General features: G+C 54.8%; 1 protein-coding gene across 1 annotated transcript in view; it reads right to left on the reverse strand.

Moving 5' to 3' along the window:
* The window catches only part of hmcn1 (hemicentin 1), a 65,693-nt gene that overhangs the window by 7,891 nt on the left and 40,235 nt on the right, over positions 1 to 17,567 (reverse strand). Inside the window, 38 exon segments of the mRNA XM_062452271.1 lie at positions 381 to 583; positions 770 to 1,048; positions 1,195 to 1,292; positions 1,393 to 1,576; positions 1,792 to 1,916; positions 2,099 to 2,258; positions 2,473 to 2,622; positions 2,721 to 2,852; positions 3,035 to 3,116; positions 3,725 to 3,927; positions 4,095 to 4,208; positions 4,401 to 4,562; positions 4,796 to 4,892; positions 5,172 to 5,350; positions 5,541 to 5,654; positions 5,763 to 5,945; positions 6,232 to 6,382; positions 6,731 to 6,876; positions 6,971 to 7,084; positions 7,610 to 7,717; positions 7,720 to 7,782; positions 7,965 to 8,150; positions 8,363 to 8,449; positions 9,161 to 9,274; positions 9,468 to 9,635; positions 10,061 to 10,354; positions 10,496 to 10,651; positions 10,742 to 10,864; positions 12,274 to 12,370; positions 12,468 to 12,643; positions 13,499 to 13,622; positions 13,748 to 13,899; positions 14,493 to 14,669; positions 15,416 to 15,517; positions 15,665 to 15,788; positions 16,194 to 16,348; positions 16,793 to 16,962; positions 17,046 to 17,154. Of these exon segments, the coding sequence (XP_062308255.1) occupies positions 381 to 583; positions 770 to 1,048; positions 1,195 to 1,292; positions 1,393 to 1,576; positions 1,792 to 1,916; positions 2,099 to 2,258; positions 2,473 to 2,622; positions 2,721 to 2,852; positions 3,035 to 3,116; positions 3,725 to 3,927; positions 4,095 to 4,208; positions 4,401 to 4,562; positions 4,796 to 4,892; positions 5,172 to 5,350; positions 5,541 to 5,654; positions 5,763 to 5,945; positions 6,232 to 6,382; positions 6,731 to 6,876; positions 6,971 to 7,084; positions 7,610 to 7,717; positions 7,720 to 7,782; positions 7,965 to 8,150; positions 8,363 to 8,449; positions 9,161 to 9,274; positions 9,468 to 9,635; positions 10,061 to 10,354; positions 10,496 to 10,651; positions 10,742 to 10,864; positions 12,274 to 12,370; positions 12,468 to 12,643; positions 13,499 to 13,622; positions 13,748 to 13,899; positions 14,493 to 14,669; positions 15,416 to 15,517; positions 15,665 to 15,788; positions 16,194 to 16,348; positions 16,793 to 16,962; positions 17,046 to 17,154 (5,561 nt within the window).

The raw sequence follows: 17,567 nt of genomic DNA on the forward strand, positions 1-17,567 counted from the left end.
AGAGAGACAGACAGACAGACAGACAGACAGACAGAGAGAGAGAGAGAGAGAGAGAGAGACAGAGAGAGAGAGAGAGAGAGAGAGAGGGAGAGACAGAGAGAGAGAGAGAGACGAGAGAGAGAGAGAGAGAGAGAGAGAGAGAGAGAGAGAGAGAGAGAGAGAGAGAGAGAGAGAGAGACAGAGAGAGAGAGAGAGAGAGAGAGAGAGAGAGAGAGAGACAGAGAGAGAGACAGAGAGAGAGACAGAGAGAGAGAGAGGTGGAGAGGGAACAAGGGAGCGTGTGAGGAGGGATATAAGTAGGAACAAGAGAGTGTGAGAAACAGGAAGTAAAGGAGAGAGGAGACAGGCCTTGTCCCTGGGTGGTCCCGCGCCCCTCTCACCTGGGCGGAGGCCACCCGGAGGAGGCGCATGCTGTCCGTCTGGGGGAGGGGCCTGCCGTCCGTCTGGGGGAGGGGCCTGCCGTCCTTCATCCAGGTGAGGCTGGGGGCTGGGATCCCCGTGGCCTCACACAGCAGCTCCAGCACCTGGTTCGCCACCACCGACACCTCCGCCGCCACGCCCGAACCCGAGACACGAGGAGGGTCTGTCAGGGGCAGGAGAGGTCAGAGAGGAGAGGTCATGGGGGGGGGGGGTTGGTGATTGAGGCCCCCCACACACACACACACACACTTATTAACATAATTATATCTAAGGCTGCATCCAAAAGGCTGCCCCCCTCCTACATTTAGAACTCGACCCTTCACCCCCGGGCTACGACAGCCACGCTCACCGAACACTTTGAGGTCGAAGTGGCGGCTGGCCTGGCCAGCAGTGTTGTTAGCCAGGCAGGTGTAGCGGCCCGTGTGGTTGACCCTGGCGTGGGCGATCTGGAGGGTGCTCCCCAGGTTGAGGAGGCCGAGGCTGGGGTCGGGGATGAGGCCGACCCCCTCTCTCAGCCAGGACATGGAGGGGGCGGGGGTCCCGTCAGCGATGCACACCAGCGACGCGAGGTCCCCCCGCACCACCGTCACCTGCCCCGTGCTTCCTGCTCCGTCCAGGCTGGGAGGAACTGGAGGGGGGAAGAGGCAGGATGTGACATCACAAAGACCTGCTTAACTTGGCTAAGCAAGAGTGTGTTGTGTTCTAGTTAAACAGGGGTGTATGGTGTTGAGGTTGTTCCAGTAACATATATAGATACAGATTTATTTTAGTTACCATGGACCTGGAGGTTATAGTGTTTGTTGTCGACTCCTGCCCTGTTCGAAGCCATACATGTGTAGGAGCCACCATCAGACACCTGAGCTCGGCTGATCCTGTCAGGAACAGAAATGAAAAAAATATAAAAAATGCTTTTCCCCAGAGTTGTAAAAGAGTCTGAAGCTGGTTCCCTTGTGACCCCTGACCCTGCAGTACCTGAGCACCTGCCCGGCGGAGAGCAGGCGGAGGTGGGAGGAGATCGGGAGGGGGAGGCCGTTCCTCAGCCAGTTGAGCTGGGGGAGAGGGGAGCCCGTGGCCACACACTCGAGGCTGACGGAACTGTCTAGAACTGTGGTCAACTCCTCGGCCTTCGCCCCATTTCCACCAATCACAGGAGGGACTGGAGAGAGAGAGAGAGATAGAGAGAGATAGATAGATTTGTAAATATATAATTGATTATAATAAAAAACTAATGATTATTTTTTTACATGCGAAGACTTATCGTAATTCATTCACACATATAACACATAAACCTTATCCAACAGATGTTTTAACGTGATACGTCCACATTGTGCCTGTGCTTGATGACCCTACGAGACGGTCTGGCCAGCTCACCGTAGACGCTGAGGTTATAGATCCTGTCCTCCTCTCCAGCAGGGTTGGTGGCCATGCAGGTGTACTTGCCCCCGTCAGAGGTACGAGCTGCTGACAGAGTCAGGGTGCTGCCATCTGGACTGATCCTGGAGGGGAGGGGGGGCACACCAGCACACATCTGGTCAGATGTCATCGCTATCGATTAGTACTGCCTTAGCAGAACAGGAACAGGAAGAAATCCCTTTATCCCTAATTTATGTAGCTTCAGTCAGAATCGATTCATCACTTCCGCCCTCTTTTCCTCCATTCCTCCCCTCCCCTCCCCTACCTGAGTCCCTGGCTTCCTGATTTGCTGAGGGCCTTTCCGTCCTTCAGCCACTGGATGGAAGGGGGCGGGGTTCCCTGAGCGCGACACACCAATTGGATGCTCTTGTTCAGCAGCACGCCCACTTCACTGGGCAGCTCCGCCCCTGAAATGCTGGGCGGGACTAAGGGGGGGACAGCCAATCACATTCATCAAGATAGAGGGGACAGCCAATCACATTCATCAAGACACCAACCAGGAGACATGGATTAACTGGCTTTACAAGGTAACAATGCGTTTTCTGTCAAAGGATTAAAACAAAGCAAATTCTACTGGATTTGTATGTAGTATATTGGGTATTTATAAAAGTTGTCTAAGTATGTTGTGTGGCAGCGTACCTTGGATGGTCAGGTGGTAACTCTTACGAGCCTTCCCCTCCACGTTGGATGCCACGCAGGTGTACGTGCCCGCGTCGGACAGCTGGGAGCGGGCGATCTGCAGCTTGCTGCCCCCGGACAGGATGTGCATCTCCAGCGACTCGGTATTCTCTAGAAAACAGACGTGGAGGTGAGTCCGAGGCGTTGAGAATGAGCCCGTGGAAGGGAGGGAGCCACGCGGGGGCCCTGAGGGAGAGGGCACTGCTCACCGACGGAGCGTCCGTTCTTCAGCCAGGTGAGGCTGGGAGGGGGGATGCCCGCGGCGTCGCAGGGCAGGGTGACGGGGTTGCTGACCGTCTCCACCATCTTCTCCTCGGCTGGGCCGTCGATACTGGGGGGCACTGAGCGAGGGAGGGAGGGGTTGTTAGATGGTTTTCCCAGGGGCCCACGGAGTGACCTCATGACCTCACAAAGACACAAGCGTCGTTTACATAGAAAAACTGACTATCAGGGGTTAAAGACAGAGTTTTCAGTCATGTTTTTCCTTCATGCTGACACTGATCCTTCTGGATCTTTCTCTCACCGTAGATGTTCAGGTGGAAGTTCTTGTCCACCTGTCCGGCCACGTTGGACGCCTTGCAGACGTACTGGCCGGTGTCAGACACCTGGGAAACACAGACCAAGTCAACCTCCGCACATAGAGAAGAGGTCCGCCAACACTGACCACTGCAGAGGGCCTGACCGGAACCTCAAGCTTCAAGATGTTCTACATTTACATTTAGCAGACGCTCTTATCCAGAGCGACTTACAGTAAGTACAGGGACATTCCCCTCGAGGCAAGTGAAGTCATTTTGCACGGCTGGAATCGAACCAGTGACCTTCTGATTACTAGCCCGATTCTCTAACCGCTCAGCCACCTGACTCCCCCTGACTCCCCCTGTTCTGTTTGTTTGTTTTGTTTGATCCTCTGTCTTTTATATCTTTACTGTTGTATTGTTTTGTTTGTCTTTGCACATGTAAAGCGTCTGAGTATTTAGAAAAGCGCTATATAAAAATGAATTATCATTATTAAGATAATGGATAAGAGCGATAAGAGCGTCTGCTAAATGACTAAATATAAATATAAATAATCATCATCAGCAGCATCAACAGTATCATCATCATCATCAAATTATTTTCGATAGTGCCTTTAAAAGTTGCATCTTTACAACATAACAAATGAAAAACACAATGGATACAGAGGACGATGAGATGCATGGGGTTGACCTCTCACCTCTGCCCCCTTGACCTCCAGCATCTGGCCCCGGGCCAGGAGCCTGATGTTGGCCGACTCGGCTACGGCTCGGCCGTTCTTGTACCAGGTGACGGTGGGAGGGGGGACGGCGTTGGACTCGCACTCCAGGGTGACGGAGCCCCCCACCTGCACACTCAACACCACGGGGGATAGCCCACTGCTGTCTCTGATGCTGGGGGGGACTGGGGGGGAGGTGGGGTGAGGGAGGAAGGGGGGGTTAGTGTGTGTGAGTGTGTTTATGTAGGCAGGTGTGTGTTGGGTGGGTGAATGCTTAGTGTGGGGCATGTAGGAGCATGTGTGCATGAGTGTATAGTAAACGTGTGTGTGTGTGAGACAAGGACACACTGACCCAGCACGGTGAGGTAGAACAGCTTGCGTGTCTCTCCTGCAGCGTTCACAGCCACACAGCTGTACTTGCCGCCGTCAGACATCTTAGCCCTCAGAATCTGCAGTGTTCGTCCACCTTCAGAGAAACAACATCGATTTGGAGAAGGATCGAGGATTTTTCCGGACAACCGTCTCAAACAAATATTCCCTCAATACTTCCTTTTTCAAACCCTTAAAATATGTAACATTTGAAAAACATGTTGAAAAACATGACCTTTCCAGTAACATTTTCTCCTGGGGAGGGGAGTAGGAGGGGGGGGGGGGTTACCTGGCATGATAAGGGCATTGGTGTTGGCGAGGACCACGCCCTGGTCTTTGATCCAGCTCAGGGAGGGAGGAGGGAAGCCGGTGGCCTCGCACGTCAGTGAGATGAAGTTATTCACCACCACCGTCACATTCTCAGAGCTCAGGCCCATGATGGAGGGGGGTACTGGAGGGGGAGAGAGAGAGAGAGAGAGAGAGAGAGAGAGAGAGAGAGAGAGAGAGAGAACACACTATAGTCAATTCATGTCACACCATCCATCCATTCACTGAGAAGTCGAATCCATAGACCATTCCTCGGTCTCTCCTGTGCTACACACACACACACACACACACACTGTCAGGGTGTGCCCTGTGCTACACACACACACACACACACTGTCAGGGTGTGTCCAGCCTCACCATGGACGTTGAGGTTGAAGGCCTTATCGGCGCTGCCGACCACGTTGCTGGCCACACACACGTACTGCCCCGTGTCTGACACCTGAGCGTTCAGCACCTGAGACACACACAGCAGACCGGTGACATCATTCACACCCAGGAAGTGACATCATTCACACCCAGGAAATACCTGCACTCACTAATCCTAGAATGACACCCTATGCTCTCATGAAAAGGGATTAAAATATTATAATAATACAAAATATATATATATAGAATAAATAAATAATAGAATCAATTATTGTTATTTCTTTACTATTATGTATTGTTTAAATATTTATACAATTATTGAGTTGTTCATTCAGTTCTTGTCCAGGTCGGTCCTGACTGGGCTCACCTGCAGTGTGCGTCCGTTGGACAGCAGTCTGGGGGAGCCGATAGGCTGGCTGTTCTTCAGCCAGGTGACGTTGGGCGCGGGGTGCCCGTCCACGTGACACTCCAGCAGGGTGGTCTGGTTCACCAGGACCCTCACCTCGTCAGGGGCATCACCCCCCGCACGCCGGATGGAGGGGGGGACTGAGGGGGGAGACACACACAGACAACTTGCAGCCCATGATTTATATCATTATTCAGACAGCCTATCGGATTAAGTCTGTCTATGAACAGATTACAACATGGAGACAGGACATTTGTCCCAGATGTGTGTGTGTTTGAGAGAGTGTGTGTGTAAGAGAGAGAGAGAAGGTGTGTGTGTGTGTGTCCGTACTCAGCACTCTGACGTCATACTGGATGGAGTCCTCTCCTGCCTCGTTCACCGCCACGCATGTGTACCTCCCAGAATCCTTTGCCTGAGCCCTGGGGATATGCAGCACACGGCCACCTGCAACCACACACCAGATCTCTCTCAGAACAATCTCTCTCCCTCACACACACACACACACACAACCATACATACCCCCCTCTCCTCCCACACACCAGTAGTCCATACCAGGTAAGATGAGCACTTTGTCACTGGAAGCCAGGGCCCGCCCATCCTTGTACCAGGTCAGGGTGGGCGGGGGCACTGCGTTGGTCTCACAGTACAGGGAGATGGGGTTGTTCAGCACCACGTCCCTCTGGTCCAGCCAGCTGCCTGGGGGGGAGGGGAAGGGCCTGGGGAAACTGGGAGGGACTGGGGGAGGAGAGAGAGGAAGGGAGAGGGAGAGAGAGAGAACGAGTGTGTGTGCATGAGAGAAACAGACAAGAGGGAGAGGAGAGAGAGAGAGAGAGAGAGAGAGAGAGAGAGAGAGAGAGAGAGAGAGAGAGAGAGAGAAGAGAGATGAAGGTCGACCTTTGTTCGTGCCACATCCTGTAAACCTGAGAGAGAGCATGCAGACAGATCCAAGGCACATGACCCCTCCACCACCACCAGGCTCTCTGACGTCATGAAGCCCCCAATCAAAGGGAACCCGCTTCACCTTGAATATTTACATCAAAGTCCTTCTCGTCCTCCCCGGCCACGTTGGAGGCGATGCAGGTGTAGCGGCCGGTGTCCGACACCTGGGCCTGCCTGATCTGGACCACGCGGCCGCTAGCCGTGATGCTCACGTGGTCGTCTGCCCTCAGGATCTGAGGAGAGGAGGGACATGGGGTGGGACCTGTGAGTGTGTGTGTGTGTGTGAGTGTGTGTGTGTGAGAAGAGAGGTAGGAAGACAGAAAGTCATTGCATGTATGTAAGTGTGTGTGGTAGAGAAAGAGCGAGAGAGAGAGAGCGAGCGAGAGAGAGAGAGAGAGGGACCGAGAGAGACAGAGAGTGAGGGAGGGAGGGAGGGAGGGAGGGAGAGGAGAGAGACAGAGAGAGAGACAGAGACAGAGAGAGAGACAGAGACAGAGAGAGAGACAGAGACAGAGACAGAGAGAGAGAGAGAGAGAGGGAGAGAGAGAGATACACAGTTTTAAACGTGTGTGTTTTCTAACCTGTCCGTCCTTGAACCACTGCAGGGAGGCCACGGGGTTAGCCTGAGCTTCACACTCCAGCGTCAAGGTGTTGTTGACCTTCAGCTTGACCTCCTTAGGAACCAGCCCCTCCCCTGGAACATCGTTCTTATTGATCTGAGGAGGAACTACGGGAGGAGAGGCACGCAGTTACCTAGCAACCAAAGTTACCTGGAAACCTAGGAAAGCGGCTGGGCCCTGCTCAACCTGGAGGTGACTCACTGTAAACTTTGACCTCGTAGTTCTTCAGGGTCTCCCCGGCCTCGTTGGTGGCCAGACAGGTGTACCTGCCCGCGTCCTCCTGCCTGGCGCTGATGATCTGCAGGGTGCGCCCGCCTGGGGGTCACATCAGGGCCGGGGGTTAGGGGTCACATCAGGGCCGGGGGTTAGGGGTCACATCAGGGCCGGGGGTTAGGGGGGTCACATCAGGGCCGGGGGTTAGGGGTCACATCAGGGCCGGGGGTTAGGGGGGTCACATCAGGGCCGGGGGTTAGGGGTCACATCAGGGCCGGGGGTTAGGGGTCACATCAGGGCCGGGGGTTAGGGGGGTCACATCAGGGCCGGGGGTTAGGGGGGTCACATCAGGGCCGGGGGTTAGGGGTCACATCAGGGCTGGGGGTTAGGGGTCACATCAGGGCCGGGGGTTAGGGGGTCACATCAGGGCCGGGGGTTAGGGGTCACATCAGGGCCGGGGGTTAGGGGGTCACATCAGGGCTGGGGGTTAGGGGTCACATCAGGGCCGGGGGTTAGGGGGGTCACATCAGGGCCGGGGGTTAGGGGGGTCACATCAGGGCCGGGGGTTAGGGGTGTGTACATAAGGGACAGGACATTGAAAACAACTCTGTGGGTTTGACCCCTGACCTGGAAGCACTCTGATGTTGCGGTTGGATTCGAAGGGGGTGCCGTCCTTGAGCCAGGTGATGAGGGCGGGGGGGTAGGACTGCACCTCGCACACCAGCGACGTGGGCTGTTCAGGGTCACTGTCACCTCCTCGGCCGCGCCCTCGGGACCAGAGCCAGAGATGGTGGGGGTGACTGGGATGGAGGGAGGGGACAAGACCAGTCACTGCTGGGTGTCACATCACCCCTGTGTGTGTGTGTGTGTGTCTGTTTGTATATATATACACTTGCGTATGTACGTGTGTGTGTGTATATACACAAGATATGCATGTGTGTGTGTGTATACTGTATACACAGTATGTTTGTGTGTGTCTTACCCAGGATGTTAAGGTTGAAGTGCTTGCTGCGGTCCCCTGCGCTGTTGGAGGCCAGACAGGTGTACCTGCCCGTGTCGCCCACCTGGGCGCCCCACACCTGCAGGAAACGCCCGTGTGACATCACCTGCTGACGTCTGTCCAACGGCTGGCCGTCCTTCAACCACCTGATCTCCGGAGCGGGGTTACCTAGGCGATGGTTATGAGAGGGGATCTTAAGATTACGTCGGAAACAATGACACAGTGAAGGAGTGATGACCAAGTTAAAACTTATACTTGATCTTATACATTATACATATTTTTTTGTTGTTTAAAGTAGTTTTAAAGTTTTTTTTGAAAACTACAAACGATAACAAAATCTTGTATGATGAACGTGTTTCCATAGCGACGGAGCGACCTACCTGTGACCTCACACGTCAGGGTCACGTTGTGCCTCTCCTTGACCTTGGCGTCCTGGACAACACCTCCCTCCACGATGCTGGGGGGCACTGCAGCATGACACACACACACCAGGGTTCACATTAACACACACACCAGGGTTTACACACACACACACACACACACTCACACACCAGGGTTGATACACACACACACACACACACCAGGGTTTACACACACACACACACACACACTCACACACCAGGGTTTACACACACACACACACACTCACACACCAGGGTTGATACACACACACACACACTCACACACACACACACACACACACACCAGGGTTTACACACACACACACACACACACACACTCACACACCAGGGTTGATACACACACACACACACACCAGGGTTCACATTAACACACACACACACACCAGGGTTGACACACACACACACACACACACTCACACACCAGGGTTGACACACACACACACACTCACACACACACACACACACACCAGGGTTTACACACACACACACTCACACACCAGGGTTGACACACACACACACACACACACACACCAGGGTTCACATTAACACACACACACACACACACCAGGGTTGACACACACACAAACACACTCACACACCAGGGTTGACACACACACACACACACACACACACACTCACACTCACACACCAGGGTTCACACACACTCACACCCCAGGGTTCACACACACACACACACACACACAAACACACCCACACACACACACACACACACTGAGATGATGTTGAGGATGTTACCGAGGATCTCCATGTCAAAGTCCTTCCTCTCCTCTCCTGCACTGTTCGACACCACGCAGGTGTATCTCCCAGAATCCTCCACTGACGCGTGCATTACACGCAGGCTCCGCCCCCCTGAGAGAAAAAAACAGACAACGATTGGCTGAGCTGAAACCGTTGAGCCAGAATTAAATTACATTACGTTTTTTAGAGTGAGATATCAGTGTCACTCCTCAGAGTTTTAAACTACATCTGAGTTCTCCTCGTTGTAGTAAACCCTCTTTAAGATTTCTGTGAGTGGCGGAAGTTTCATCCAATGGGAGCTGACCTGAGAGGACCCGGACGGAGCTGGAGGCTCTGATTGGCCGGCCGTCCTTCAGCCAGGTGATGGTGGGGAGGGGGATTCCCGAGGCCTCGCAGGTGAGGGCCACAGGGTTCTTCACCACCACACTGACCTCCTCTGGAACACGCAGCACTCCACTGATGCTGGGGGGGACTGGAGAGAGGGTTCCAGAAGGGTGGGGGGGGGAGGGGGTGGGAGACACGGAGTGAGAGAGAGAGGGTGAGGGGGAGTGAGAGAGAGAGAGGGGGGGGGGAGTGAGAGAGAGGGGGAGAGAGAGAGAGAGAAGAGAGAGAGAGAGAGAGAGAGAGAGAGAGAGAGAGAGAGAGAGAGAGAGAGGGGGAGGGAGAGAGAGGGGGAGGGAGGGAGAGGGGGAGGGAGGGAGAAATGGTGAGGGAGAGAGAGAGGGTGAAGGGGAGAGAGAGAGAGAGAGGGTAAGGGGGAGAGAGAGATAAAGAGAGAGAGATAAAGAGAGAGAGAGGGAGAGGATGAAAACGTGACCATGTGATACGTTAACGTGTAGTCATGTGATCTCTGTAGTCCTGTAGCGTATCCATCCCGCCCTAAACGTGTTCTCTCACCGTGTACGTTGACGTCATGCTTGCTGTCGGCCTGTCCCGCCACGTTCACGGCCACACACGTGTAGCGGCCCGTGTCCGACACCTTGGCGTCGGTCACCTGCAGCAGCCGGCCCTCGTTCAGCACTCGGGCTCCTTGCTGCTCCGTGATTGGCCGCCCGTCCTTCAGCCAGGTGACTGCCGGGCGCGGTACGCCGTCCGCCTCGCACTGCAGCGTCACGTTCCCGCCCCTCGTCACCGTGACGTCCCCGGCCCCGCCCTCGGCCCCGCCCCCACTGGGTCTGATGGAAGGGCGAACTGAAGTGAGAGGAGTGGGTGAGTGAAAGCCACGCCCCCTTAAGACGCTACTCACTTCCTGTGTCTAAACGTTTAAGCCAATCGTACGCTTTCCTCAGGCCGTGTGGGGAGTGAGGGGGCGGGCCCGCGGTCTGGACGTACCGTACACCTGCAGGCTGTACTCCTTGGAGACGGCGCCGGCCGCGCTGGTTGCCGTGCAGCTGTAGGAGGCGGAGTCTGTCCTCTCTGCGCTGGAGATCTGGAGCTGGCGTCCTCCGGACAGAACCTTGACCCGCGAGGACGAGCTCACCTCCGCCGCTACGGGATCACAGGGTACAGACCGGCGTGAGACACACATACACACGCGTAAACACACACTCACTCACACACCCAGGTGAGCTGTCGTACCGTTTTTCCTCCAGGTGAGGCTGGGAGGGGGGATTCCGCTGGACTCACACACCAGTGTGATCAGGCTGCCCTCCATCACGGTCAGGGGAGACACCTCCTCTGACCCGCGGATGCTGGGAGAGACTGGGACAACAGCAGCGCAGTCAGTCCGACGTCTTTGCACACAGAGGCACAGCTAAATACTGTTGTTACATTGCAGTGGTGTACTGTAGGAATGTGACGGCAGTTGTAATGACACCAAGAAAACACTAGAGGGCGATCTTGCCATGTTAGGAGTCTAGAGTGCCTCTTTCTGTTCTCTACAGTGTGTGTGGACAGTCCAGTACTGTTATTATCACACACACCACAGGACTACATCTGCCTCAGGATGTTATAGGCTGACTGGAGGTTTCATATGCTGCACAGCTCTCCTTCCAGACCGTACGAATGCATGCATGGAACATGCACACACACTCGCACACACACACACACTCACACACGCCGCCCCCTCTCACACGTCGCATCTGAGGTGTCAACGGATCCAACATAAACACTCGTGTCAGATCAGACCAAACAATCCGGGCGCCATGGTAACAGCGGGCCGCTACAACACCGGAGCCTGTTCACCCTGGGAGTCTGTTTCAACAACCGGGCCAGCTCTGTTAATGGAGCGCTGCCCTGCTGTCGAGAGACCTGCCTGTAGATCACCCTGAGGGCTTCTGGAGAGAGGAGAGAGACCTGCCTGTAGATCACCCTGAGGGCTTCTGGAGAGAGGAGAGAGACCTGCCTGTAGATCACCCTGAGGGCTTCTGGAGAGAGGAGAGAGACCTGCCTGTAGATCACCCTGAGGGCTTCTGGAGAGAGGAGAGAGACCTGCCTGTAGATCACCCTGAGGGCTTCTGGAGAGAGGAGAGAGACCTGCCTGTAGATCACCCTGAGGGCTTCTGGAGAGAGGAGAGAGACCTGCCTGTAGATCACCCTGCGGGCTTCTGGAGAGAGGAGAGAGACCTGCCTGTAGATCACCCTGAGGGCTTCTGGAGAGAGGAGAGAGACCTGCCTGTAGATCACCCTGCGGGCTTCTGGAGAGAGGAGAGAGACCTGCCTGTAGATCACCCTGAGGGCTTCTGGAGAGAGGAGAGAGACCTGCCTGTAGATCACCCTGCGGGCTTCTGGAGAGAGGAGAGAGACCTGCCTGTAGATCACCCTGAGGGCTTCTGGAGAGAGGAGAGAGACCTGCCTGTAGATCACCCTGAGGGCTTCTGGAGAGAGGAGAGAGACCTGCCTGTAGATCACCCTGCGGGCTTCTGGAGAGAGGAGAGAGACCTGCCTGTAGATCACCCTGAGGGCTTCTGGAGAGAGGAGAACTTGGAGATCCTTTCAGAGGCTACGCTCCAAACTAGGTCATCTGGAAGTTATGTTATTGAATGTTTCTTTAGTCGTTCAGTGAATTATCTGCCGACATGGGCAGGCACTCAAGTAAGCATGAAAGTGACACACACAATCACGTGTGTACGCACACACACACACACACGCACACACACACACACACTCACCCCAGACGTTAAGGTTGTAGTTCTTCTCGGTCTTGCCGGCGACGTTGGTGGCCTCACAAGTGTACCTGCCCGAGTCCTGCACCTGGGCACTGTCAACCTGCCACAGGATAGGGCCGTCAGCCTGTCAATCACACTCAACGACCAATGACAGTGAAAGGGATGCAGACAGGAGGGCGGGAGAGGTGTCCTCCTACCTTCAGGACGCTGCCGTCCTCGGACACGGTCAGGCCGGGCTTCCGGAACAGCGGGCGGCCGTCTTTACGCCAGGACAGGGTGGGCGGCGGGATGGCGTCGCCCTGGCAACGCAGCTCCACCGGGCGACCCAGCATCACCGTGGCGTTCACCTCCTCGCCCATGATGTTGGGAGGCACTGCGAGAGACACACACACACACACTGATAAACGTGGGCCAACTGGGCCTCTGTTTCCCACGATGCAACTGGCACCTGGGCGGATTTCAGACCCAGACGGTGACCTCAGACTGGCGATGGAGATGGACTCTCAGAAGTCCAGCAATCCGCCCTGCACAACTCCCTCTGGGATGGCCAATCAGAAACATCTGACTCATCATCAGCCCAGATAATCCTAAAATACGGTTCGCAGTGTGATTGCTTCACTTTGTCAATCAGAAACCTCCCGTTTGTCTTGGCGTCGAACACTTCAAAAGGGGCCAGTTTCTCGCGGAATGATGTCAGTTTGGAAAACAAAACACGCGTGTGTCACGTGTGTCACGGGGGAAGGCCAGACGCAGGATGTAGTTGGAGAACGGTTGTGATTAAAGACAAGTCTGGCTTTCTTTGTCTGGACATCGTCCTCTGCTGCGCTGAGCGACGCAGACGAGATGCACGTCTCGTCACATGTTGAAAGCGTTACGCACTCACGAGACGTAAACACGGGCGCTCGAACACTGACACACACACACTCACCACTCTCTCGTGTTACAGTTCTTCAGAGTAAGTTGAGGAAATTGATTCAGACTGGAGTTGATTGGGCTCATTTAAAGGCTAAATTGGTCAAAACATCTCTTTCCTGAGGTAAACTGACTGAAGTGTTTAACTTTCGACAAACCACACTTATTTCCACGTTGTAGCATATTGCTTGTGCTGAGTTCATGGACTTGTTAGTAGCCATTCTAGAATGTGGTGCGTGCGTGAGTGTGTATGTGCTGAATGGGTGTGTGTGTGTGTGTATGTGCTGAATGTGTGTGTGGTTTAGACTGTACTCACCATACACATGCAGGTCATAATCTCGGAGTTGCTCTCCCCCAGCATTGACCGCTACACAGGTGAACCTGCCCGTATCACTGACCTGGGCACTGCTGAACAACAGCACTCTGCCACCAGACAACACCTGGAAACACACACACACACATTATTCTTATTATTAGAGGATCACTTGACACACACACACACAAAAGACCCACAACCAGGATAAAAACCTGGCCCCCACACAAACAGGAAGTAGAAGGTGTTTACCTGTATGCCATCGGACACGCTGGCCACGGGGCTGCCGTCCTTGAGCCAGGTGAGGTTGGGCGGGGGCACCCCCGACGCCTCACACTCCAGCCTGGCCTCCTCGTTCACCACCACCGTCACCATGACCCCTCGGCTGGAGATGACCGGGGGCACTGCCGGGGGAGGGGAGGGCTTTACACACCAGTCACATGACAGAGTGGTACTCACACACACTCCCTCCTCCACACACTCCCTCCTCCACACACTCCCTCCTCCTCCACACACTCCCTCCTCCACACACACCCTCCTCCACACACACCCTCCTCCACACACACTCTCCTCCACAAACACACACTCTCCTCCACACACTCTCTCCTCCACACACACTCTCTCAGTCTCAGTTGTGTCGAACAAGATCAGCCTGTCTGATGCAAAACAGAACTGGCGTTTCCTGTGCAGAGATAACTGCGTGACGTCTCCTGTAGACCCTCACTGTTCTCTCAAGGGCTATTCTAACCACACGCGGGCCCCATGAGAACATTCCATGGGTTCCTGATCGTATATCGTACTGCTTCCTCCCATGTGGTCATGCTCACTGGACTCCACCATCTGTGAGTAACTCATCACCTGCATTCTGGATGACCTCTGACCCTGGCACAATCCTCCATGTGCTCCCCCCTGCTACGTCTGACGAACACGTTGGGTTTTGGACCGCACGGTCATGTTGTGGTTTCAAAAGGTTCTGTGTGTGGTCACGGTCGCTCACCGTACACCTGGAGCCGGTGGGAGAGCTCCGCCTTCCCGGCGAGGTTGACCGCCACACAGCGGTACAGGCCCGCGTCCGAGAGCTGGGCGCGGTCGATCTCCAGAACATGGCCGCGTTTCAGGATGGTCACGCCGGCTGCGCTGGTCAGCGGGCGACCGTCTTTGTACCAGGTGATGGCTGAACACACGGGGACAGAGAACAGGGACACAAGTGTCATTGTCCACAAGACCTTGAACATTACACTTTTTTGGGGGGGTCATTTAGCAGACGCTCTTATCCAGAGCGACTTACAGTGAGTACAGGGACATTCCCCTGAGGCAAGTAGGGTGAAGTGCCTTGCCCATGGACACAACGTCATTTGATACGGCCAGGAATCGGACCAGCAACCTTCTGATTACTATCCCTATTCCCTAACCGCTCAGCCACCTGACTCCCTCCACACTTCACCATGCATGAACTGTACATGAATACTGTAACATCTGATTACTCAAAACACGTTTCATTCAAACGCATTTTGTTCATCACCACTTTCTAAACCACTCTTCGACCACATTTCGTGAGAACTTGTGAGACACTTTTCACGTCTTCAACTAGCTCCTCTATCTGAGCTGTAGTCCGACCTGGCTCTGGTCCAGCATCACTAGGTGACAGAGTCAGGGAAAAACACCCTGTTGCAGCTGTCAAACGAGCTCGTTTTCTGATGAATCCATTCCTGGGTTATCAGATCAGGAGGGAAACACCTGCTCTGGATATGCAGAGACGTCCCCCGGCCTCGACCGTGACGCCGCTCATCGGAATGTGGCCGTTCGCCTCTCCTTGCTGCACGCACGCACGACCTCAGAGGGCGTGCAGGTCGACCTAACGCTGCCGGCTGGGAGGTCAGCCTAACTCGGGGGTGTGTGTGTGTGTGGGGCGGGTCCTACCTGGGAGAGGAGCCCCTGTGGCCTTGCACTCCAGCTTGGTGGGGTAGCTGGCCAGGATGGTCTCATTGAAGATCTCTCCAGAATATGGAATGCTGGGAGGCTCTGTGGAACACGCACACGCACACACACGCGTGTTGTATGACAGGCTGGCGTGTATGTACGTATCCTCAGCCCCAGAGGAGTAAGATAACATAAGTGCACACAAAGCTGGAGGAGGAGAGACAGGGAGAGAGGTGTTTTTCCCGTTACCATGGACACTGAGGCGGGTGTGTTGTTGAGCCTCCCCGGCAGCGTTGGTCGCCACGCACGTGTATCTCCCAGCATGCACTGCTCTGGCCTCCGTGACGACGAGGGTTCTACCTTCCAACTCCAGCTGTGAGAACACACACACACACGAGCATATACAACATTTAGATATCATACATCGTCCTGAGACTTTGACTGAGAACTAGGGGGAGGGTAAAGTCCGGGAGTCAGGTGGCTGAGCGGTGAGGGAATCGGGCTAGTAATCCGAAGGTTGCCAGTTCGATTCCCGGTCATGCCAACTGACGTTGTGTCCTTGGGCAAGGCACTTCACCCTACTTGCCTCGGGGGAATGTCCCTGTACTTACTGTAAGTCGCTCTGGATAAGAGCGTCTGCTAAATGACTAAATGTAAATGTAAAGCTTAGTGGTTAGAGCATATCAAGAGGTCACAGGTTCAAATCCCCAATTGTTCAATCGAATGAATACAACTGGTCAAGCGAGGGTGTTTGTGAGGGGCAGGTGAGAGCTGCCACCTTCAGGTGCTCCTGCGTCACGTCCACAGGGCGGCCGTTCCTCAGCCAGGTGATGCTGGGAGGAGGGACGCCAGTCGCCACGCACTGGAGGCTGATGGGCTTGTGGAGGACCACCGAGCGCTCCGCAGGACCCGACGAGCGGATGGACGGAGGGACTGGAGGGGGGAGAGAGAGAGAGAGAGAGAGAGAGAGAGAGAGAGAGAGAGAGAGAGAGAGAGAGAGAGGAGGGGAGAGAGAGAGAGAGAGAGAGGAGGGGAGAGAGAGAGTGGAAGAGAGAGTGGAGGGGAGAGAGACAGTGGAAGAGAGACAGTGGGAGAGAGACAGTGGGAGAGACAGAGGTAGAGAGGAAGAGAGAGAGAGAGAGTGGAGGGAAGAGAGGGAGAGAGAGAGGAAGAGACGTAACCATCAAAGGAAACAGACGACCCTCCGAAATCCCAGTAAAAGAGAAGACGAGATGCATGTACTGTACCCAGCGTGAGAACACTTCTGTTGCTTGCACACAGAGCAGAAGATACAGGTTAAGAAGCCATCGAGCTGATGCCTCGTGTCAAACAGATAACGGATCGCATGCAGGAGCGAGCGAGAAGGCGCCAGCTCACCGTGAACCACCACGTTGAAGTCCCTCTCGTGGTCCCCCGCCTCGTTGGTGGCCACGCACTGGAAGGGGGCCGTGTCCGACACCTTGGCCCGTGACACCACCAGGCGATGACCGCCGGCCCCGATACGAACCCCCTCACCCTGCCTGACCGGCTGGCCGTCCTTGAACCACCTGGAGAACAGCCACGCAGCAAAGGTTGAGGTGTCTGTGTGTGTGTATATACGTGTGTGTGTGTGAGTGTGAGAGAGCCTTACGTGATGACAGGGGCGGGGCTTCCTGTGGCGTGACACTCAAGCTCCAGAGCGCTGTCGACGACCACCGTGGTCTCCGTCTCCTCCTCCCCGCCCTCAATGAACGGGGGCACTGGGGCAGAACCAAAAATGTCAACAAACACGTTTCACATAGGATACAGGAGACATGTTAGAACTCTTGTTTTCCTTCCCCTTGACTCCACGGTAGAACATCTCCGAGCATTTGACCTTTTTGTGGCCGAGTACCTTTGAAAACCTCGTCCTCACAACCCCCTCCCTTTGGTGTTCTCAGAGTCTCAGAGTAACAACGGTTCTACTGTACAGCAAATCAACAGCCCATGAACCCAGATCTGAAGCCATCTGGGCAGACTGGCAGACGTGATGTGGGAAGACGGCGTGTGTACACGCTGGGGTCTCTCCCCCACATCCAGATGTGGAGATGATCGATGCCGGGCCTCAGATCCCAGATCTCTCTGTGGCTCTCTGTCTCGGGTTCTAACATGAGTTCACTTGATTCTCTGCACC

Source organism: Osmerus eperlanus, chromosome 26, assembly GCF_963692335.1.
Source record: "Osmerus eperlanus chromosome 26, fOsmEpe2.1, whole genome shotgun sequence".
Taxonomy (NCBI): Eukaryota; Metazoa; Chordata; class Actinopteri; order Osmeriformes; family Osmeridae; genus Osmerus; species Osmerus eperlanus.